Source organism: Trametes versicolor, assembly GCF_000271585.1.
Source record: "Trametes versicolor FP-101664 SS1 unplaced genomic scaffold TRAVEscaffold_13, whole genome shotgun sequence".
In the NCBI taxonomy this organism is placed as follows: domain Eukaryota; kingdom Fungi; phylum Basidiomycota; class Agaricomycetes; order Polyporales; family Polyporaceae; genus Trametes; species Trametes versicolor.
Window position 1 is genome coordinate 867,494 of NW_007360333.1, and position 21,772 is coordinate 889,265.

The window sequence follows — 21,772 nt, forward strand, 5'->3', positions numbered from 1 at the left end:
GCGCGTGCCGGCGTCGCACAGCGCTTTGCGAGACCGTCGTCTGGGGGCGAAGAGAACGGGTGTACGTAGTGATATAATCCAATAATCAATTATTATCGTCAAATGTATCGGAGCATGGTCGGCGCAGCTGGAACTGATATACAGCGTGCATAACAGCTGCGAACAGTGTTGTGCACCAGTGAAAATATTGTGACCTACAATGAGTATCGGTGTTGAGAACACTGTCCCTGCACCGTCGGAAACACCTTGAAGAAATGTTGCGAAACTGTGCTCCACATCGGGAATGAGCGTGCAAAACACCTGTGAGAGGCGTAAAAATGTCTACTTGAGGTGTTTTGCACATTTATTCTCGACAGCGCACAAAAATGTCAAGAACACCTTTTTCAGTTGTTCTCTCCCTCCTGTTCCGAACACCTCTAACAAATGTAGATCCTTCCCACAGTGTGAACAAACACCGGGCCCATGTTGTCTGGGTCTATCGATGAGGTCGAGATATCCACAGAGCGGCAGCGCGATGCCGCCTGACCTTCTGGAAGGTGTAAGACCCTATAGCATCGATGGCAACGTTGACGCGTCCGATGACCACCACATGTCCCATACCGCGATACAAATTGTGTACGCTCACATTCTGCGGCCTGTAACTCAACATCATCTAGATATCCCCGAGGTCGAAATCCGACACCTGGATCTCCGTCCCGTTCACCAAGAACAAGCTCAAGATCCCATCCCCGCCCGCAGCGGTGTCCAGCCTATACCTGTCGAAGAGCGGCTCCCATCCGCACCCGCTCGGCGCCTCCCATACCGCCTCCCAATCGCGGAAGTGTCCAGCCGCGGTGCTGCGTAAGATCGTAATCGCTGTCGAGTTCGGCGCATTTGACGGGAGGATAGCCAGGAGGGAGCCGTGCGGTGAATTTGGGGGCGCGACAAGCTTGCCCCGTTTCCCGATTACGGTGGGCGTGCCGGTGATGTTGTTCGCGCTGACTAGCTCGGGGGCGAGGGGAAGTGGCGTACGCGTCCAGTGCGCAGTCGTGCTCCGCCAGTAGTGGTACCTGACGTGACGGTTAGCGGAATATTGGGAGGCGAACGATCTGGGCGCACCATTGCTCGACACCGGTCGTGTTTTCCCGATTCAGGACATGGATGCGACCCTCGCTATCGACTGTCTGTGCCTCCTGGTTCAGGATTCCACTGCGCCGTCGTTAGCAGAGACCCCCCGGTTGAAGGTGACGCTAATCTACTCACCCGTACTTCGGAATACCGAAGATCGTGATACCGGCAGAGACGGGAACGATCGGCAGCTGCGCCGTCATGTTCGCAATAGTCTGGTTCCAATTATTCAACCACGTCTCGCCGAGGTCGGTGCTGAACGCAAAATTCATATCGTGATTCTGGAAGGTGTCATGAGTATCTATAAACGTTTGTAGGTCATTGAGAGACCGCGTACGTTCTCGGGACCGTTGGGGCCGGCCTGCACAGCGACATTTTGACCAGTATCATTGACAAAGTCACGGTATGTCCTGCGGTAAAGTGAATATATGCGCCTTCAAAAACATTGTAAAGCGCGTACCAGGTGGTTTGCAGGTTTCCTCGTGGGTCGAAGTCGATGCCGTTGATGTATGCGTTATCTTTGAGGAGAATCAACCGGCTGCTGGCAGCTAACAAGGTCCGAACTTACTGTTGACTCCCTGGACACGAGAGAAGGGTCTGATAAGCACTTGTTTGGCGGAAGACGATTGCTCTCGAACCTCAAGATATCTCCCAATCTGCGCCCACCCCTCGTTGGGCGTGTACTTGTACAACCAATCGTCGCCAAGCCCCGAGCGCCCGACCCGCAATTCCAGAATGAGGTCCGCACCTGCGTTGTTTTCTTGCTGGGAGGTCGGCACCGCCAAGAATCGCGGATACGTGACATTTATGAAGTACACAGACTTGTCGAGCGACTCTAGTCCCGGGAGATGATCCTATACAGACCAAGGTCAAGAGAGGAGTGCACAATGTGGTTAACCAGACGTACCAGAACTGGACCAAACACTGAAGATGACCATTCCGTCTCTACAGGGTTTGTGGCGACCCCTGCATTGGAAACGCGATAGTTCAAGTCGTTGTCGTGTTGGTCGAATCCGATGTGAAGTGTGCCGTCTCCGCGAGATATTCCGAGGGATATTCTTGCGTGGCGCAATAAATTCAGGAAAGGCTCCCCGCGCGATTATGGAACACATGCTTACATGTCGTGCCCGTCGTCCTCAGTTTGATTGTAGTCCGCGAAGGAAAAGGAATCCCAGGACGTCTTGTCTCCCTTCAGAGCCCTGCGCGCGAGCGACGGATGCCTCACGGACGCGTTCACGGCGTCGTTCACATAGAACGCGGCGTATTGGTAACCTGTAAACCAGTTTAGTGCACGCCTGATTCTCAAAAAGAGGCCACTCACCATTAAATGTCACCAACGCGTCCTGCTGAAACGACTCCCCATTCAGCCTGTTCACCGTCTGCGGGTCCTGTCCTAGCGTCGTAACATACACCACGCGCAGACTTGCCGCGCACGCTCCGCACGCAAAGAGCGTGAGCGTCGCGAAGAAGACCCTCATCACTGCGAGCGAGGGGGGTGGTTTCGTGCGCCATCACCAGTGTCGCTATTGCCTTTTGAGCAGCAGCTTGGCTGTGTGCGGACCGCTTGAAGGGAGAATTTCGGGTGGCATGACCTGGTCATCATGGTCAACATCGAGGTCGTGACCAGAGTGCAACGCGTGCAACGACTTCCGAAAAACCAGGAACAACTGCAGGATGATGGCGGGCCGCGAGCTCGACACGCGCGCCTTCGCCGGCTCGCTTCTCACCCTTTCTCACCACGATGATGACAACATACGTCCGAGTCTGCCGCACAGTTCGGCGTCTTGATACTCTTCGACGACAACCACGACGACCATGGCGTTTGACCTCGGAACCCCCGTGAACACGGCGCTGCTGCTCTATATCTTGTACTCTATCCAGCGGATCATCTACCCGTCGAGCTCGGTGCCCAAGACGGTCCCGAACGAGTTCAAGAATGGGTACACTTGGATGCCCAAGGCGCACCCGCCGACGCTGCTCTACCAAACGTACACCCCGAAGACCCTCTCTCCATTCAACGGGCAGGAGGGGAAGCGTATCCTCCTCGCGATCAAGGGCGTGGTGTACGATGTGACGGCGGGGAGGAACTTCTACGGACCGAGTGAGTACTCGTTAATTCTGCGGTGATAGTCGTGTCTCACGCCGAGCAAGACGGCATGTACGCCAACTTTGCCGGACGCGACGCGTCCCGCGGCATGGCGAAGCAGTCTTTCGATGAAGGTGCGTATACAGAGCTTCACAGTACGCATACATCCCGTCGTTATTGACGGTCCTGGACAGAGATGCTCACGCCCATCGACCAACCTCTGGACAAGCTCGATAACCTCACTGCCGAGGAGATGTAAGTCGGAACAACTTGCTATCCTTGCTTTTCTGACCCTCTCGATGCGGTCGACAGCGAGAATATGAAGGGTGCGTTTATCCCTCAGCATGACATGGTGCAGCTGCTGACGCCACGCCAGGTTGGATGGAGCATTTCTCCAGCAAGTACATCGTATGCGGAAGGCTTGTCGAGAATGACGCGGTCTGATATGTGCTACGTACACCTCTCAACATGCGTCGTTTTAGCCCCATTGATATTGCATCCCTGCAAAAGACGGCGACGCAACTGTGCGGCCAACTCTTGTGAGAACCTTCTCAAGGGCATTCGTGCAGTTGTGCTCCTATTAGCTCGTCGGGTTGGTCGACGTCGTAGAGGGTCCCTTGAACGTCTAGGGACGAGACGTTGCAAAGATTCGGCGTACAAAGAGGACAGAACAACCTCCTTTGAGTTGCGTTCAGAGCATGACGGTGACAACATGTGGAACACGAAGCACAAAGACGACGACGAAGAGGACTTAGGAGGCGCTTCAGCCTTCCTCTGCTGCACATCCACGGCCGATTCCATCAATATCATAACTCAGAGATACAACAGTAAGCATGACTGCATTTTTGAGAACAACCCTGGTCGTATGTGCGTCGCTCCGAATGTTAGAAACCGTACAAATGAGGTCGCGATTCATACTAGGTATCATGAACGTTGCATCTAGGTCTATTGCTACAGCCTCGGTTGCTAGATTGTAAATACTTATGTGCGTGAAATCGTCCGTTGCGTAGAGCGTTATTGTCTTGTAGCCAATGCCGTGATGAGAATATCGTAATCCAACTTTGCCACTGCAAGATATTGTCAGTATCGACACCCCAAGTTCGCGAATGAGGAAGCTTACCCTTCAGGACCAGTCTCGTGAACGCCCGCGCCAGCTCCGGGTGCGCCTCCTCGAGACTCGCTAAGTCCTCTCTACTGAGCTTCCACACTACCGCCGCGCGCTCCACCACGCACGTCGCGTTCCTCTCCAGCCCAGACAGGGCGGACAGCTCGCCCGCAATCGTCCCGGGCACCATCGACTCGACCATCGGCGGCGTCGGGTCCGCGAAGCGGTACGTCGCGCGCAGAATGCCCGACTCGACAATGTACAGCCCATCCGGGGCCTCGTCCTGGTTCCACAGCACCGTCCCCGCGGGAACGGACATGCGCAAGAGGTACGGGATGAGCGGCGCGTAGGTGTCCCGGTCGATCGGTTCGTAGGACGAGAAGGCGCGAACTAAAGTGCTGAATGGCTCTCGGGCATCCAGCGGATCGGGAGGACTGTGGTCTACAAAATTGATGTCAGCACAGCATACGTAGAGAGTGCGTGCTAGGGGACTAACCACGGGCAATCGTCCGCCAGCCGGCATCTACCAGTGCTGTCCTCCTGGGACTGTCGATTACCGACCCGTGGAACGGAATTACATTGTCTTGTCGGCCGGGCAGAGCTGCGCGCATATTCAGACACCAGGTATGACTAAGGAAACGTTCCCACTCACCGACTGGAAGAGTCTCAGTCTTCTGCGCCCTGAACCACGCTCTCAAGTAGATGTTCTCCGTCCCTACAAACCGGCGGACATCAGCAAGATGTTCTCCCCGATGAAGTCCAGTGAAGCAGAACTCACATTCGACTGCATCACTGAACGTCTCGAACAGCTCGACGCCACCCATCTCCAACAGACCCACATTGCCCAGTCCGCGTCCGACCGGGCTGTCAACGGTGCACCCACACAGCACCAACACAACCTTTTTTCCGGCCAGCAGTCGGCGCACGCGCACAAATGCTTCCGCGGCACTCATGTCGACCCCCGCCACGAGCGACAGGTCGAGCACGAGGAAGCGGATCGGGCTCCGGCGCCACGTGGGCTCGTCTAGTAGCGCCCGAATCGCCTCCTCGACGTGCGCAATCGTGCCGAAGAACATGAAGCCCTGCAGGCGGAGGATGGTCGTCTGCTTGGACACCTCGCGCAGGTATGCGCGGTGCGCGCCTGGGCGACGCACGGTCGACATGACGCTTTCGCCCGTGTGCAGCGCGCGGATGCTCCGACGCTGCGAGCTTTGGACGACGAAGAAGATGCCTGGGGGACTGTGAGCGATGGATGGCGGGATATATGCGCGGGGAACGTACAGCTGACGATGATGCCGAAGAGCACCCCAGTGACGAAGTCCCACACTGTCATGCAGAGCATGATACTCGCGATGGTGATGTACTCCGAGGTGCTCACGCGATGCCGCGTGTCCCAGAGGGCCTCCTTGACGAGGTCGATGCCTAGCACAAAGATGAGAGCGCCCACCAGCATGATGGCTTTAGGAAAGTCCACATGTCAGCATGCGCACAAAAAAAGACTGCCAAATTGCTCACGAATGTATGCGATCGGCCCCGTCCCGACCAGCAGAAGGACTGTGGTAGCACCCGCGAGGAGGAAACCAGAGACACGAGTGTCGCCGCCCACACGGTAAAACCTGCACATATGCGTCAATTTCTCGTCACAGGAGGACGATGATGGACGAGTACGAACAACAACGTGTTAACGTAGACGAGATAGTTAGGACTGTAATTCAGGTGGCCGTCAGCGAGCGGAATCTTGTATCACGGAGAGTACGAATACTGCTTACACTGTGCCAATTAAGCCTGCAAGCAAATTAGAGTACCCATGCGCGACCAGTTCTTTGTCAGTGTTCACATCGTGATGCAGCGAGACAGCTAGATTAAATATGAGCACCACGGTAAGCACTTGCAAGGTTGGCTGACGCACCCAACGCGGGCACGTTGAGAGGCGGATGCAAGATATTGAAAAACAACCTGTCTCGCTCGATTAGCTGAACTACCCCACCGCCAAACAAAATATATCACTCACAAAGCAAATTGCGTAGGCATGGTCGCCCAGAACGCCGGCCAGTCCATCGCCTTGAGGTCTACGCCCTAGGATGAGCTGTATGCTCACGGAGAAGCGAGTTGAACCCACGCACCGTACAACGAGTAAAAGTAATACCACGGCTCCCTTGAGGTGCCCATGTCGAACAGCCAGCCCGCTTCCCTCAGTGCCACAAGGTCGAGATGACCTGCGGCGACTACGATATAGAAGATCACAGGAATGATACAAAAATCTAGAGAAGGGCAGAATAGCTCAGCCACGTTCGACAAGTGCGATGCAGCAAGGTGTGACAACTCACAGATGGGGAATATGAGTTGGTGGTCCCACTTGTGAGTGATAACGCGTAGTAACACGGCGAGGCCGAATGCGGGCAGCCACATGACGAGGTTGTGCGCATTCAAGACGAGGTACTTGAAGGTCCCCAAGGAGAGCGAGAAATCATCGTCTGACATCCCCGTACTAACGGTAAGCCTGTTCATAAACCGGGATTAGAGACTCTGGAATATCGCATCATAAGTGAACGGTTATGCTTACCCGGTGATGACTAGGAAGACGCCGACGCCGCCGATGCATCTTATGAATGCTGCGTATCAGTGAAAGGTGCCGCATATACCCGGTCATTATGGCGTACCCTACGAGGATATGCCGCGGAAAGAATCCGATCAGCGAACCTAACCTCAGCGCTCCGAGAAGGAAGAATGTAATGCCTGCGAGGGTGTCAGGTGGGCGGTGTACAACCACATGTCCAGACGATCGACTCACCAGTCAAAATGGAAGAGAAGGCAAATGCGACCATCGTGGTAGCGATCACAACGCGAGGTTTGTCCTCGCCAACATCTTCTGCTATCTGGTTTGCGATGAGATGGAAGAAGGGCTGCAAAGCGATGATGTAAGGCGCAGGTAAGGTTGCTGTGCGAGCAGATTACTCACAACGACCTCGATCATCATACTGCCATTGGCTCCCGCAAACCCGCTCGCACCAGCCGAATATATGAGTTGGGTAACGATCGCGCTAGACGAAGCCGGTCAGACGGGCGATATGGAAAACTCGAGTATGAGGACTTACGTGACGAAGAACATAGAAACACCGGCTCCCCCGAGACCCGTGAACACGCCGGCAGCAGGAAAGATGAGCATTCCGTCTATGAGAAGGTCAGTTGAGCCTCGGGCATCAACCGAAGGTCTCTGACGTACAGGATACGCCGTCTAGAATGTTCAGGAGCGTGCCGAGGATGACGGCCGGGATTGACTTCAACCCGTCCTTCAGCACGGGACCGGAACCCTTGGATATTCGAAGAGTGATATCCTTGACTGCGCCTCTCGTGCCGCGCTTCCCGACAGGTTCTGGTTGAGCGTGACCATTCGTGTGATACGTCTGGTGATTTGCCTCAAGGTCGGATAGAAGTGGGACAGACTCGTTGGAATGCAACGGTTCTTCCGAGGTCGGTGATGCGCTGCGGCTCTCCCGTACGATTGACAGAGGAGCGCCCATATATGTTGGTCTTTCGAGTGTTGGCGTTGCAGTCGTGGAATCAGCAGTAGGAGACGTTGTTGTGGGTCGGGAGCGTTCGTCGTGGCGAGCAAGAAGCAGAGACAAGCCAGATGGTTGCGACGGGCTCGGGGGAGCTCTGGGTGTCATCTCCCCGGAAGCTGGGTGCGTTGAAAGCGTGGAAGTGGAGGCCTCGAGGTCAGTGACGTCTTCCGCAGGCTTGAACGACAGCTCGGAGGTGAGCGACGCGGGGGTGAGCACGTTTTCATCCTCCTCGTTGGGAGACGCGCCCACGTCGGGAAATATGAACGCTTCTTGTGAGTGTGCGGAAAGTTGAGACGGCGTCTTGAGAGGTATGCTCGAGATCTCCATGGTGCTGTCCCGTATGGTGTCTTGGGTGTGCGCCGCGGGAGGGACGTATCGCGGCCTAGATGACCTCGAGCTCGAAGATACATAACTTCGGGGCTGAAGGCTCAGCAGCCTAGCAATCTCGGGTTGAGAACTGGCCCATAAGGAGATGCTGGCGACAAAAACTGAACTCACCCAGCGCGTGCAATCGGTGAGCCACCTTGCGTGCGCAGGAACGCGTCTATGTCGAGCGTTCCAGGCGAACTAGCGTCATCGGAGGTGACCGCCGCCATTGAAGGCGTAGTAGAGCCTGGGCCAGGAAGCTCGGTAGAAGGGTTGCGCGACATTAGGGTGTATGTGTGCAAAGCATTGGTCGCCGTTCGATAGTTCGAGGAGGAAGAGGGACGAAGACGAGAGGCTGTCGGAGTTCCCCGACTTCTGAGGCCCGGAGAGGTGGTTAAGAGGTTAACCCGGCCAGACCGAGATAAGAGGCGCGCTTGACGCTGTGGGGTCGCGATCGGACAAATGAATTTGATACCGCGGTGAGTACAGCCTATCAAACACCAATGGCAGTCTGGTACATACCTGAGGCCTGGCTTGAGGAGAGTACTGCCAAGAAGCGTCCGGCGATGCTCTCTGGACTCAGCTCCGCTGGACGTGCGACACTGTCCCGGAAGGAGAATGAGGTGGTAAGAGTCGAAGGGAGGTGACCATGCACTGGCAAGGAGTGCAAATAGCCGACCTAGCAGATCTACTTGGAGATCTGCGGTCGAGAAGGGTCCGCTGATTTTCCGCTCCAGGCACGGAAAAGCGGTGATGTGGCCAAATTGGGATGTCACAGAGTCACGCACCGCCAAGTTCGAAAACACGGCTCGACTCTCACTCAATACTTCTCCTCTTCCTCACGTTCGAGCGTCCTGCTACTCAAGCGATTCATCCTGCTGTCTTCTGCGTCTTTTTCTTCATGCACTTCGGTCGATCTCATGCGAGAAGTAAATCGCGCTCGCCTGCACCTGCTGCCGATTCGCCAATATACACACCACAATCAACTCGCCCACATGCTTTCCTACCGCCATCCCACTATGCTGCAGCTGCTGGTCTACCTGTTTCTGGAGATATGCGCGCCTCGTTTGAGCAATACTCTCCCGCTCTGGATCATTCGAGCATAGCATATCCGGCCTTGGACGAAACACCCTCTCCGGACTCCGCGGACACAGCCTCCCACTTCGGAGCAGTCGGTCGGCTGATTGGTAGAAATTCCGGTAAGCGCTCTACAGCGTCCTTGGCTAGATCCGACAGCAAAGGAGACAAGGATAGAGACTTGCGCGACAAGCGTAAGAGCCAATTTGGAGGCTTGCCTCTCCTCGAGGCCCACCTACTTCCATCCCTCCGTGATACTGTGGACAGAATGACCCAGTCGCCAAAGTATCCAATAGATCAGAGCGAGTCTGCCGAATCGTACCAGGCGCCACCGACACTATCATCTTTGTCTACCCGTGTCCCAAGGTCCACTCCGGAGCCTCCTTCCGCCACAAATATTCCACGCTTGCGAACGCAAGCATCCCCCACCCCCAAATCAGCGCTCAAGTCTCCCTCGCGACGTGGGGTTCCCAACACTACTCCAAGTATTTCATCTCCCCAACCTCCGCCATTCAGCTCGAGAACACCTCGTATCTCACCTCGGGATGCACAGCCGGAGTTAGGCACAGGTGTACGTCAATATTCCCTCGATCACTATTATATCCTCATATTGTCGTGTAGCTGGTTCAGCGGGTTCGGAACGATCGCTCGCGCAATGCCACGGCAGCGCCATCCCCTGCACTCAAGCCGATCCCACCAAACGTGCCCTCTGCGTTGCCGAAGCGAAAGACGGATACGAGGTCCAAATCCAACCCGAACACGCCTCAGAACACTCATCGATACTCCGTATTCGCGACTCCTCAACCTGAGAGACCCACCGGTTCCCCATACATCCACAGCTCGCTCCCCAAACCGAAGTCATCGAGAAAGGATTATCCGGTACCCAATGACAGCGGCTCAGAGCTAGAGCGACAAGTGGGGCGCGCGCTCACCCCTGGTCGGCTGATGGTCACGAACGCTGTGATCGTTGCGAGTTCATCGGAGAGCGATCACGAGGCGAAGATTCGCAATCGTCGTTCGCAGTGGCTGAAGCAGACACCCTTGCCTTCTGCTGCTACAACGTCTCGCGCACCCAGCCGGCAGCCCTCAAGGTCTCAAACGCATAGAGATGCTTGCGTCATCTCTTCTGGTCCTCAGCGGAGTCAAGTTTCTATGGCAGTTGGCCTAGGGCTGAAGGTGGACGAAGACTTCGGTTATCGGGGGCGCTTTCCAATTGACGACGATGAAGCTAGCATATACGAAGACGAGTCAGATGCTCACTCTCTCATCATGGACGAACCCGCCCTTGTGGAAGATGATGATGACAGCATATATGCAGATGACCCACCACGACAAGACAGCTTCCAGAGGCGGTCTCCGTTACCTCACCGACAGGCTAATTCTGAGGGACGGTCACGCCAGGAGGCTCTCCGGGGTATCGTTGATGGCTTGCATCGAGACTATGGCGGCACTCGTGATCTCGACGGCGACAGCGAGCTCGTCCAGAGCGAGAGCGAAGATGGTGGTAGCATTCGCGGGCTGGCGATAGGCGGGTCGGCTGACTTGCGAAATACGCCATCGGAGGAACCGAGCTCCCTCCCTCGGGCACCGCCCTTGCACCGAAAGGGGAACACCGTCTACGAATCAGAGGCAAGCCAAAGCGATGATGAGTCGACGTACTCCGATCACGATATCTACGATGCGGCTCAGACTAGGCATGGCGACGACTATCGGCTCTCTCCTAGGCCAGAGGACCACAGATCCGCAGAGAGCGCCCGGTCTCCAGTCTCCTTACGACAGAACCGAACTTCGTGGAAACGGCCTTCGAGCTCGTTAGGCGTGCACGAACGCGCATTCTCAGACCGCCGATCGCCCTCCCCGTCGGCAGGCAGTAGTCGTTCCAGATCTCCTTTGCTTGCTTCCTCTAGTCCTCGCGAACCCGCAGCGGAGGAGTTCCCTACCTCCAGGAAGCCTCCCCATACACGCTCGAAGTCCAGCTATGAGCGATCTCCGACATCTCGGAGGGACCCCCGCCAGGAAGCCGCGCCCCCTCCCAAGAGAAACTCTCGTCAAAAACAACCTAATGAGTCTAGCTCTCGGTCGTCTCGGCTCTTGTCTCCGTCTCTTAGGACGTCTAACGGGCACTCGCACAGGCCACAGGACACTAGCGCTCGTGAACGGCTAGGGTTCGGCATTCCCGAGTCTCTGTCCTACGGCGGTAACACCACCCCTGATGAAACGGAAGCCGTTCAACGGGCACCACTTTCACGTCTGGGCAGCGCTTCTTCTGTGGCTCCTGTGTTATCTAGGGCGGACAGCGACCTCTCTGTAGCTGATGTTGGCTGGCAAGAGCAGGTGCGGATCAGCAGAGAACTCAGCAAGGGTGCAGCAGCTCTCTTCGACGCTCTAGAGTCCAAGACTGCACGGACGAAAGGTGGCCCACATCGACGCTATGAAAACGAGCGGGAGCAAGATAGAACGCCTCTGGTGGACCACGGTTCTTGGGATCCTCATGGCTCTAGGCAACGCACTGCTTCCACAGGCATTTCTAGCCGACACGCTAGGCAACCCTCTTCTGACACGGTCTCTGTCTCTATCTCTGTGTCTACTGCATCTAGTCCACCGTCTGAGTACGAAGAGCATACTAGCCCCGTCTCCGACCACGAACCCGAGGAAGCCCCGCTTTCTCCGCCCCAGGTCCTGGTTCACGAGCCATCAACTTCCTGGAAGTCTACTCTCTCAGGCGACGTCTATCGCTCCCTCAGTCGACACTATGGCCCCGAGGAAATGGAACGCCAAGAGCTGGTCTATGCTTTCTGCACCTCGGAAAACGCTTTCGTCAGGTCAGCTCGGCGCGTCGTCCGTACAGTGCTACTCCCCCTGCGCTCGCGAGAGTCCCGTGCATGGCTCCCTGGGCTCCCAGCTGAGATCGCGCGGCTCTTTGACTGGATCGAGGACATCGTGAACTTGCACGCTGCGATCGCGCGCGCTCTCTCCACGGTGGCGGCGATATGGCAGACGGGCTCGATCGTGCAGCGCGTCGCAGGCACGCTGAAGGGCTTCGTTCCGCGCTTGGAGACGTACATGCCGTATCTGGCGAAGTTCGAAGGCATGAAGGAGGTTGTACGGTGGCACGCGGAACAGGACGGAGGGGAGTTCGGCGAGTATCTGAGGATGGCAGAGAGGGAGAGAGCGGAGGACGAGTGGCCCCTCCAAAAGTTGTTCGATGAGCCCTACGCAAGGCTGAGGAGTTACCTAGACGTGTTCCAGGTACGTCGTTCGCAAATCCTGATGATGAGTCAGACTGAAGGAATCTCTTAGCGTCTTTACGAGCTGACGCCTCGAGGACATTCGGATTACCTAGCGACGACGTCTCTGTTGTACTCAACTCGCACCGCCGTACGGGTGATGGAGGAAGTCAAGGCTCGCGAGGAGGAGTACGACTTCGTCAAGGACCTCTCGTCGCGCATCGACGGATTGCCGGTATCTCAAGCGCTCGCTAGGCGCTCCCGTCGATTGCTCTGGTTCGGCATGCTGGTACAAGCGGAAGAATCATCCCGGTCCGACGAGGGGAGCGCGCAGTACTCAAGCGGTACTCCGACGGCAGCCAGCGATGCTTTCTCCCCTCGTTCGAACCAAAATGCCCCTGGTAGGAGTCCAGCCCGTGGAGAACGGACGTCTGTGAAGCTGGCTTCAGCGATACGGGACTGGACTGCGCGGCGATCGCGTGTAGGGTCGTTCGGCTCTTCCGCGTCGTCCGCGCTCTCTGTGCAGACCTTCGACACCACCTCGACTGCATCGAGTGCGTCGCTTCTAGCGACTCCACGTTCCGACCACTATCCAGGAATACGCTCGCCGGGACAAGCTAGCTCGAAGGGACACGCGAGGTCTCCCCAGGCGCGCGCAACTCAAGGCACCCCTTTGGTCTCTCAGGCCGAAGAGGTACCGCTGAACGTCATGGTGTTCTCCGATCTGGTCGTTTTGGCTGTGCCGAATGCCACTAGTAACAATGGCAGGGCTCAGGACGGGGACCAGGAGCAACGGTCGCGTCTCATTGACAGTATCGGACTCTCCAGAATTATTGGGGTGACAGAGACCGGAGGTATGTGCAGAGAGATCGTCTCTGAACAACATCGCTGATACATATTATTTCCACAGAATGCTCTGTCCGATTGAGCCTCATCCCCATCCCGCCAGACCAGCTCGACACCGGCATCACAGTCGAGAACACTGCTCCGATCGACATCACGCTCTGCCTTCCACCTTCCCTGGATCCCACATCCAAACCCGACGACCTTGTCAAGGCGCTGCGGAAGTGTTACCACCACACAGTGCGCGGGCTGTCTTACCCGGCGCTGCCTGCCGTGATCACCGACGACCTCGAACTCGACACACGACAGTCGCTTGTCGGCATCTTATCCTCGGGGCTTCCGCTCCCGAAGAGTCCGTCGATGCAGTTCGCCACGGCTGCGCAGGGCGGAGGACCGGGAGAGCACGGGGAGAAGGAGGACAGGGCGCAAGGAGAGCGGGAGGAGCGCGGCTGGTGGACGCTCAGGTTCCAACAGGTCTTGAGAGAGTTCCAGAGGGAGGAGGTGCCCGTAGCGGTGGCAGGCGAGTGGGCGGTGGTGAGTGTTCCTGACTGAAAACCTTCTGAGAAGGTACTACCCTGGATATGATTGATATATGCGCGTTATAATTTCTCCTTACTGTGATACCGTCCCTACCCTTGTAGCTATTTGTTTCTCTGACATTGTCATCTGTTTGTATATTCCGAGCACGTACTTGGTACATATTTAATCTCGCCTACTCGTACAGCGCAGAATAATACCTCTTTCATGATTTTCCAAAACGTGTGCACCCCGACAGTAAGTTAAACCTTGGACTTGATCCACTCTGCAACGTGCACGGCCCACTCTTCGCCCTCGCCGCTGAACAGCGCCCAATGCGGACTGATGTGGTTATGCCCCTTCATAGCCTCGTACTTCACGTCCTTCCCTGTGCGAGCCCCCAGTGTCTTTACCAGTTCGCCGGTCTGATCCTTGAGCCGCTCGGGGTCGCGCTCGCTCACCAGCACGAAGACGTCCGGGAGCGACGCAATGAGCGCCTGATCCGCCTTCTCCACGAGCGCGATCGGCATGAACTCAAGCGCCGTCTCCTTCGAGCCGTACAGGTCCTCGAGCACGCCCGGGCGCGTGATCAGCTTCTCCCACTCGAAGCGGAACACGCCGCCCTGCGGGATGAGGCCGCGCGTCGCAGCGCGCACGGGCGAGCCGAGAGGGAGCACGGATGGAAGGAAGAAGAGCGAGGTGATGATGTGCGCGCCCGCGGAGTGGCCCATGAGGAAGATGCTCGGGTTCGAGAGCGCGAGCTCGGCGGAGGGCACGGCAGCGGCGACGGAGGCGGTGTTGGCGAGGAACCAGGCGATCGCGTCGCGGACGTCCTCGGCCTGTCCCGGGAACTTTACCAGCGGGACCAGGCGGTAGTCTGGGATCACGGTGAGAAATCTGGAGGTAAGTCGTGAGTGAGTAAGCGGGTGAGTAAGGCGGGGAGGAGGTGGCTTACCCGCGTTTGGCGAAGAATGCGCCGACGTTCGTGTAGCCGAGGTCGAGCGGCGGAGGGAACTGGCGAGTGCCCGAGTCGAAGCCTCCGCCGTAGATGAAGAAGAGGACAGGAGTAGAGCCTCCTGATGATGCTTCCGCAGACGGATAGTATACATCTAGCTGCATCAGGAGATGAGTTATGAGCCATCGGCTTTCGGTGGAAGGGCGTGACTTACGTTGTGCCTCTCCGTCTCGCCATAGCGGAATGTCTTGCGGGGCACACCTTCAATCTCGGCTCTGTGGGACTCTAAGATAGGTATGAAGGCGCCGACGGCTACGAAGAAGAGCAGAGGATGGTGGTTTAGATACCGGGTCGATGGGAAGATGATCGAGGGCTTCGCACTTACTAGGCTGGATTATAAGAGGGATCTCGGTGTCCGTCAGAGAAGCTACAACCTCCATGCTCGGCAGCTAGAACGGAGGGCTTGGACAGACGATGAGGGGCGACGAGATAGATCACCACCACAATAGAGCGGAAACAAAGGTCAACCTAGAGAGTCTGCCCTATTCGTTCTCTCATAAACTCGGCACAAGGGGTTTTCCAGGTTGCCGTGCAAGCGTTACACGGTCATGGGGTAAACTAGCAATTCCCACCGCTATCAGACGCGTACTGAGGAGGCCATCACAGCAAGTCGAGGTGCCGGTGACAGTGTCATCACAGGGAACACACAGTAGTATTAGGTCATTTTTGTTGACCAAACCAGCTGAATGCAGTCACAAGAGCCCGAGGAGGAAGCAGCAGGAGGAATCGAGGATGTAGGAGGAAGCAGAGGGCGCTAATTCAAGGACCGAAACACTGCGTGACGGATAAAGTCACAAATTCATCACGTATCTGTCACGAATTTGTCACAGGCAAACTCGACGCGCTTGGAGGCGAGCTCACCGTCCTTCTCGACGACGTCCTCGTCTAACTCCTCTCCAATCATGTCGAACACGATCGCATTGTACGTACCTTCAGACTCAAGTTTATAGATGTGTTTCTCATCGACATGGCGCAGATACCCGCTCTCAAACTTCACCTTTAGGTGTGTACGGGTCCATTACGCCCGAATGGCACATTGACGCGTCTGCGTTCATTAGCACGAAGGAGGCGCAGCCCGAAGAAGACCCATCTGTGTCTGCGCGCCTGCAGCGTCTGCAGAACAACTATGAGGACTTCGGTATGCGGCGAACGGTCGAAGGAATCCTCGTTGTGCACGACCACGGGCACCCCCACATCCTCATGCTCCAAATTGCCAACGCGTTCTTCAAATTGTACGTCGTCTTCCCGCACTGCATTCTTCGTCAACGGTTTTGCCTTCCTATACCACGTGGGAATATGCCGACTGAATCTCATGCAGGCCCGGGGACTACCTCAAGCCGGGCGAGGACGAGATTGAAGGCTTGAAGAAGCGCCTGGACGACCGCCTTGCGCCACCCACGGACTCGAAGCAGTTCAACGCGTCGCACGGCGTGGACAACGAGTGGGAGATTGGAGACTGCCTCGCGCAGTGGTGGCGGCCGAACTTCGAGACGTTCATGGTGCGTGTTTATGTTCATCTCGGCCGCGCGGCGGGACGCGCGGCGAACGATTGTGAGTGCTAAATGCGTGGTATAGTACCCCTTCATTCCCGCGCACATCACGAAGCCGAAAGAGTGCAAGAAGCTCTTTTTGGTGCAAATGCCCGAACGCAGTACGTCCCCTTCCTCCTGTCTCGCGGGCGGACCTAGGTGACTGAGGCTGAGGCGTTGTGGCGTGTTGCAGAGGTCCTGGCCGTACCGAAGAACATGAAGCTCCTTGCAATCCCCCTGTTCGAGCTGTACGATAACGCAGCGAGGTGGGTATATGCGCCTATATACGCCGTCTGCTCGTGCCTGACCGTTCACACAGATACGGGCCTCAACTATCTGCCATCCCTCATCTCCTCTCTCGGTGTGTACTGGCGATCCGACGCTGCTCACGCGCAAACATGCTTACGTGGTTTTCTCAGGTACAACTTTATTTACCAGTAGAGCGGCGAGGATCAAAAGTCCCGCTCATCCCTCCCTCCCTATCGTCGCTCGTAGCCTCCCGGAACCCCTCCTAATTGGTCGCCCGTTCTGCATCCCTCTGTCGTGTCTGTGGTTCCGCTCGCTGTCAATAGATCGCTGTCAGAATTGTACTACCGCGCTCGCTGAGCCTTTTGTGTATTAGTCGCCTTGCATATGGAAGAATAGTTCAGTACGTCCCAGTAGGAATTATGATCGTCTACTACAACATAGAAGTGGAGAAGCTAAGTGCTAAGGTTGAATTTGACGGGTTAAACAGTGAGCGTGATGGGCGCCCGACGCCATGCAACTCTTGCTTCTCGTCTACCATCGTCTCTCCGTCTCAGTCTTGCGCGCACACCAAGAACCTGAGGCTCTGGAGACTGGCATACACATGATTGGTTAACGCGGAAACGCAGTCTACCTCCTTAGCAACAACTCGACAATGCTCGGGTCCATGTTCCGATGCGTGTTAGCCTTGCGCTGTCCAGTGGCAACGATGAAACCTTGACCGAAACCTCGGTCATCTCACGCGTCTCTGTCAGGCCGGGCCCGGGGAAGGTCACCATCCGCGGGCTTTTCAAACCGTGACGGGGCACGTCTCACACGCACAAAAACTCGTGCCCACGACTCACAACGTCCTGCCTCGATGCCGACGTGAACACGAACCCACGACGCGTCTTTCGGGGAGAGAGAAAAGTGGAATTCGTTGGCTGGTGAGTGGTATCTACTTCCCCTGATATCAGCATCGGAAGTATCATACCTCCACAGAGGTGTGTATCGAGATGTTGCTTTGGCGACATATCGTGCCGCTGTAGGCAATGCATGTTTCCCATGACCTCCGCAGTCACGGCGTCTGCCGACCATCTGCAGCCTGCAGGTGCAGAAATCTCGTGGCAGGCTTTAGGACATGATCACCGCGAAGCGTCCTGGGCTACCATACGAGCCTTGAGTCGAGGCTCTAGGAGAGCAATGATCTGCCGTGTCAGAGCCTGTTCCTCGACCTTGCATAGCCTCGCACTGAACTCGAAAATAGAGCTGCATCTGCTCCCTGCCGGAGCTAAACACAGGACGGCAGAAGACGACCTGATGACTGCCAGATAAACTCCGCATGTCGGCTTTCCATAGAACCCGCTATCCCACCGTCTGCCAGTGCGCAGCTCTCGGCAACGAGGCGTGTGTCTTTCCCTCCTCATCCATCCTCGGGTTCTCTGGGCTCAACGCTCTGCCGTGATTCACTCTCGTCCTCGGTGCCCTCTGCGGTCGTGTCCTCCCACCATCCCACGCAGGCGCTCGCACTACGCCTCTTGAAGCACCTCATCGCACGTCCTCATTCGCAGACTTGTTCTACCCCACTACTGCGGCTCCTAATCCGTCCCGCGGACCCATCAGCGTGCGCCTCGCCGTGCGTTCTAGCAACGCCGCTGCGTCACGACCAGAAACGACGTGTGAGCCCAACACAGCACGGCATCGCACCTCCGCCGGCAACCGCATACAATCTCGTCCGCGAAACCGGGTCGGGGATGCTCATGCGGAGCGAGTTGCGACGGAACCATTTCTCATAACCATCGCCCGGCGCCTCGGACGTGTGCATAATCCCTGCCCGGGGCTGCGCCTGATCTTCTCTTTCCGTTCTGTCTGGTTCTGCAGCTGGTCTCCCTCTTGTCTTTCTGCCCCGATGTCCTCGACGACGCCCTCCCCGTCCTCGTCCCTCCCGCCGAGCCAGGCCTCGGGGTTCCCAGGAGGCTCGCAGTTTCCTGGAGGCCAGAATGGCCAGAACGGCCAGCAGAGCCCTCCTGGCGCGCCCCTGACGTCATCAGCGTCGCTGTACTGTACGTGTGCCCCCACCCTGTGATCCTGTCGCCTCGTTGCTGAGCGGAAACACTTCTTGTTCGCAGTATACACATTTCTGGGTGAGTTTCTACGTCCGCCCGCAGCCGCCATGTCGTGAGGTTGGACAAGTGGGCGTTGGTGCGTCGGATTTGTGAGCGGCGCGTAGGGCGCAGGCTGGGGCTGGGCCGCTCCGGGCGAATCGGGCGCATCCGGTACGCATTCGTACGACTGAGAGTGGTCGGAACGGGATCGGGCGCTGGACGAGGCTCGATCGCACAGCTGCGTGCGGGGCTCGAGCATCTCGACGGCGCCGTAAATCCCTAGTGCCCAGTCGCCTTCCGAGCCCGGGGGTGAGCGTATACATACCTCGCAAACGCGCCGTTGCCTCCCTCTTTCGTTCCCGATGACCTTACGCGAAGGTGCACACTCTCGTGGTCTCTATCCTCGGCCGCGCTCACGAACCCCCTCACGACTGCTGCTACGTCTGCCTCTACGCCCACACTCACGAATGCACCGACGCGCACACACACCCCTACGCTGATGCCCTCGTTCTCATCCCACGCCATGACTACTGTATCGACCGTTGCTGAATCTATCCTCATCTCAGCCACGCTCGTCCTCCTCTTGGTCGTATCTGCCACTATCATCGCCCGGTCATATGTCATCCGACGGCGACACCGCGCCCTCATCGCGGAGGCTATTGCGAACGGGACGTATGTCCCGCCTGTCAGAGTCCGCGTCGGGAGGAAACCGAAGATGTATGAAGTCCATTTGGTCAAGGAGGTGGAGGATGAGGTTGTCCGGGTAGGGGAGAAGGGGGAAGGCAGGCCCTCCCTCATCGAGAAGGAGAAGAGGAGAGCGGTGTTCTGGGATGGGCTTGTGGTGGAGTGGAACAGGATGTTGGTGCGTACCCTCTTGCTGCATCGTCTGCTTCTAGGCATTGACCGGTGAGTGATGCATATACGACGACATATAGCCCGTATCGTGCAGGTTGTTAAGACCTCCACGACCACTACCCGACACTACTATACCCACGCCCCCTTCACCTGCATCCCAACCTACTTCCCGTTTCTGGCGATGGCGCCTTCCCGGCAGGGGACACCGACAAACCCCATCTCCCTCGCCCTCAACTACCCCTTCGCCACCCCCCACATCACATCCGGTCGCCCCTCGACCATCGGCAGACCCCCGACCCTCCTCCACCACGATGCGCGTGCTCAGCCCCGACCCCTCGGAGAAATTCGCACGCACCCCAACACCAACGTCTTCACCCTCCCCACTATCCGCCGACGAGCACGTACGCGTCGCGGTGCTCATCAGCATGCCGTTCGCGATGTCGATGGCGGCCAAGAAGGCGAGCGAGTACGGCCACGCTGCGCCTGAGCTGCCATATATGGAGTTCGGCGTGTGTGCGGTCCCGCTCGAGCGACCCTTTGAGTCGGAGTCGCATACGGAGCCGCCAGCAGCGGCTTCAAATCCCGCTGCTGGGGAGGGGGCGGCCACGGGCACTTCTGGGCCGTTGTAGGGCACGGTGGGCAGCGCGCGGACATGGGTTTTGGGCCTTACGACTTTTACGAAAGGTAGCTGTTGTAATATATGGGCATTTGATTGACCCGTTGCGTGGTGTCGATCGCGCGCGACTGCCTGACTGAGCCCCAGCTCTTTGCGGTCTCACCTTCTAGAGACCGTCCCGAAGTGTTTAACGCCAGGCCGTCAGTAGCTTTGCTAACCTGGTCTTCAAAAGGTATGTCATAGTGTTGGTTCGCAGCTAAGAAGAGACACCCAATATTAGGATGTGATAGACGTTCTCGCCCGTAGATTGTACCCGAATTCGACCGTCGAAGCTGCATGTACAAGCTGTGCCATCTACCCGCCCGACCCGAGGCCCTTGGGTGCGCCTGCGTCCTCCTGTAGTCATAATCTTAACGGTGAGATACTTGAGTCTGGTAGCAGCCTACCTCGTGTCTTTCTGTCATCAATGACTTACCGTCTTTCAGGGCTCCGAGGTCCAGACACATACTTTTTACCTGTCGCCTTCCAGCAAGGAGCCTGCTCCACATCATCGGCGGGTGCCGTCGGCTTACTACTGATTCGCACGTCAGTGCGGTGTGCGCTTCGCAAGATCTACCATGTGGACTTGCGAGTGGGTGAATATTGCGTCTGACCGCAGGCGGCATCGTCGCATCGTCGCCGTTCCACAGATCTAGTCCACTCGAACAGAAGTCGCGGACGGGCACCTACACTTGCCGCAGTGACTGATTTCCGCCCGAATTTGGCCCCATACTTGACAGTGTCACCCTACGGTCTTCTATGCGAGGGCGCTCCGCTGCTCCTATGCCGAGTTCATGATTCTCGGACTGGCGATAGGCGGCTTCGGACGGCTAAGTAGTGCATAGAGATTGTCAATTGAGCAACATTTAGACAAACTCACAAAATTCGACGGAGGCCGTCAGCAGACGTCTCCATTGTGACTACTCGTTGCGTTCTTCTCACCCGCTGTCTTCTGTATCTAGACCGCTTGGGTTGCTCTACCCATCGCAAGTCCAGCATTGCCCTGAACATTGCCTATGGCGGTGATATTGTACATTTAATCTACGCGCATGTGCAACTCGCAGCTTGCAACTTTCGTGGGCGCCTAATGACCATATAAGGCAGGTACCTTTTGAAATCCTTGGAAACGCGGCCAGATCCCCCTGGCGAGTTGCAAGCTGCAAGTGAAAGTTGATAGTTGATAGTGAAACCTCGGCTAACTGAGGTCGGACTGAGGTCGTACTTAGGTCGCGCGCAGTTTCACGATCAACTACCAATTGCCAACTTTCTAATCTTATCTATCGGGCGCTTCTCTTTATCTCGCCCCAGATTAATCTCGTTGGCATCTAATCAACCTGCCACAGACTCGGACCCCTGACACCCCTCCTCAGGTTCTGCCTCCCTCCACTGCAAAGGCAATATCTCAGCAACCATAGGTCCTATTGGCTTCATTCTTTTTGTGGATAATCACCTGAGGCGACTGGAATATGTCTGTACAAACACTGTAATTAGTAAACAA

General features: G+C 56.7%; 7 protein-coding genes across 7 annotated transcripts; 4 read left to right on the forward strand and 3 right to left on the reverse strand.

Moving 5' to 3' along the window:
* Positions 1–620: 620 nt before the first annotated feature.
* TRAVEDRAFT_174832 (uncharacterized protein) lies at positions 621–2,775 on the reverse strand. The gene is made up of 10 exons (XM_008046122.1): positions 2,429–2,775; positions 2,226–2,379; positions 2,015–2,165; positions 1,746–1,961; positions 1,676–1,685; positions 1,568–1,625; positions 1,445–1,517; positions 1,243–1,388; positions 1,099–1,188; positions 621–1,049 (listed from the first exon to the last, which is right to left on the reverse strand). Exons 1-10 carry the CDS (start codon positions 2,583–2,585, stop codon positions 653–655), a joined length of 1,452 nt encoding a protein of 483 aa, XP_008044313.1. The 5' UTR covers positions 2,586–2,775; the 3' UTR covers positions 621–652.
* Positions 2,776–2,911: 136 nt separating this feature from the next.
* Positions 2,912–3,680, forward strand: TRAVEDRAFT_155527 (cytochrome b5). The gene is made up of 5 exons (XM_008046123.1): positions 2,912–3,208; positions 3,259–3,327; positions 3,388–3,448; positions 3,506–3,519; positions 3,570–3,680. Exons 1-5 carry the CDS (start codon positions 2,923–2,925, stop codon positions 3,635–3,637), a joined length of 498 nt encoding a protein of 165 aa, XP_008044314.1. The 5' UTR covers positions 2,912–2,922; the 3' UTR covers positions 3,638–3,680.
* Positions 3,681–4,207: 527 nt separating this feature from the next.
* Positions 4,208–7,819, reverse strand: TRAVEDRAFT_135277 (uncharacterized protein; the record flags this gene model as incomplete). The annotated part of the gene is made up of 19 exons (XM_008046124.1): positions 4,208–4,260; positions 4,314–4,739; positions 4,795–4,899; positions 4,951–5,013; positions 5,077–5,529; positions 5,580–5,756; positions 5,814–5,914; positions 5,971–6,003; positions 6,068–6,155; positions 6,208–6,254; positions 6,310–6,367; positions 6,422–6,559; positions 6,626–6,798; positions 6,862–6,900; positions 6,959–7,034; positions 7,090–7,201; positions 7,258–7,339; positions 7,394–7,469; positions 7,522–7,819. The coding sequence occupies 19 exons, from the start codon at positions 7,817–7,819 to the stop codon at positions 4,208–4,210; spliced, it is 2,598 nt and encodes an 865-aa protein (XP_008044315.1).
* A 4,155-nt stretch (positions 7,820–11,974) lies between these two features.
* TRAVEDRAFT_134912 (uncharacterized protein) lies at positions 11,975–12,604 on the forward strand (the record flags this gene model as incomplete). Its single annotated transcript, XM_008046125.1, has 1 exon — positions 11,975–12,604. A coding segment is annotated over one exon (630 nt), but the record flags the coding sequence as incomplete, so codon positions are not given.
* A 1,427-nt stretch (positions 12,605–14,031) lies between these two features.
* On the reverse strand, positions 14,032–15,341 carry TRAVEDRAFT_155533 (alpha/beta hydrolase domain-containing protein). The gene is made up of 4 exons (XM_008046126.1): positions 15,231–15,341; positions 15,060–15,157; positions 14,846–15,003; positions 14,032–14,787 (listed from the first exon to the last, which is right to left on the reverse strand). The coding sequence occupies exons 1-4, from the start codon at positions 15,283–15,285 to the stop codon at positions 14,154–14,156; spliced, it is 945 nt and encodes a 314-aa protein (XP_008044317.1). The 5' UTR covers positions 15,286–15,341; the 3' UTR covers positions 14,032–14,153.
* A 414-nt stretch (positions 15,342–15,755) lies between these two features.
* On the forward strand, positions 15,756–17,090 carry TRAVEDRAFT_61109 (cleavage and polyadenylation specific factor 5). Its single transcript, XM_008046127.1, has 8 exons — positions 15,756–15,827; positions 15,882–15,908; positions 15,964–16,137; positions 16,224–16,404; positions 16,481–16,556; positions 16,628–16,700; positions 16,754–16,795; positions 16,854–17,090. The coding sequence occupies exons 1-8, from the start codon at positions 15,808–15,810 to the stop codon at positions 16,873–16,875; spliced, it is 615 nt and encodes a 204-aa protein (XP_008044318.1). The 5' UTR covers positions 15,756–15,807; the 3' UTR covers positions 16,876–17,090.
* A 1,176-nt stretch (positions 17,091–18,266) lies between these two features.
* On the forward strand, positions 18,267–20,337 carry TRAVEDRAFT_61110 (uncharacterized protein). Its single transcript, XM_008046128.1, has 4 exons — positions 18,267–18,722; positions 18,789–18,803; positions 19,331–19,626; positions 19,700–20,337. The coding sequence occupies exons 1-4, from the start codon at positions 18,569–18,571 to the stop codon at positions 20,246–20,248; spliced, it is 1,014 nt and encodes a 337-aa protein (XP_008044319.1). The 5' UTR covers positions 18,267–18,568; the 3' UTR covers positions 20,249–20,337.
* The last annotated feature ends 1,435 nt before the right edge of the window (positions 20,338–21,772 follow it).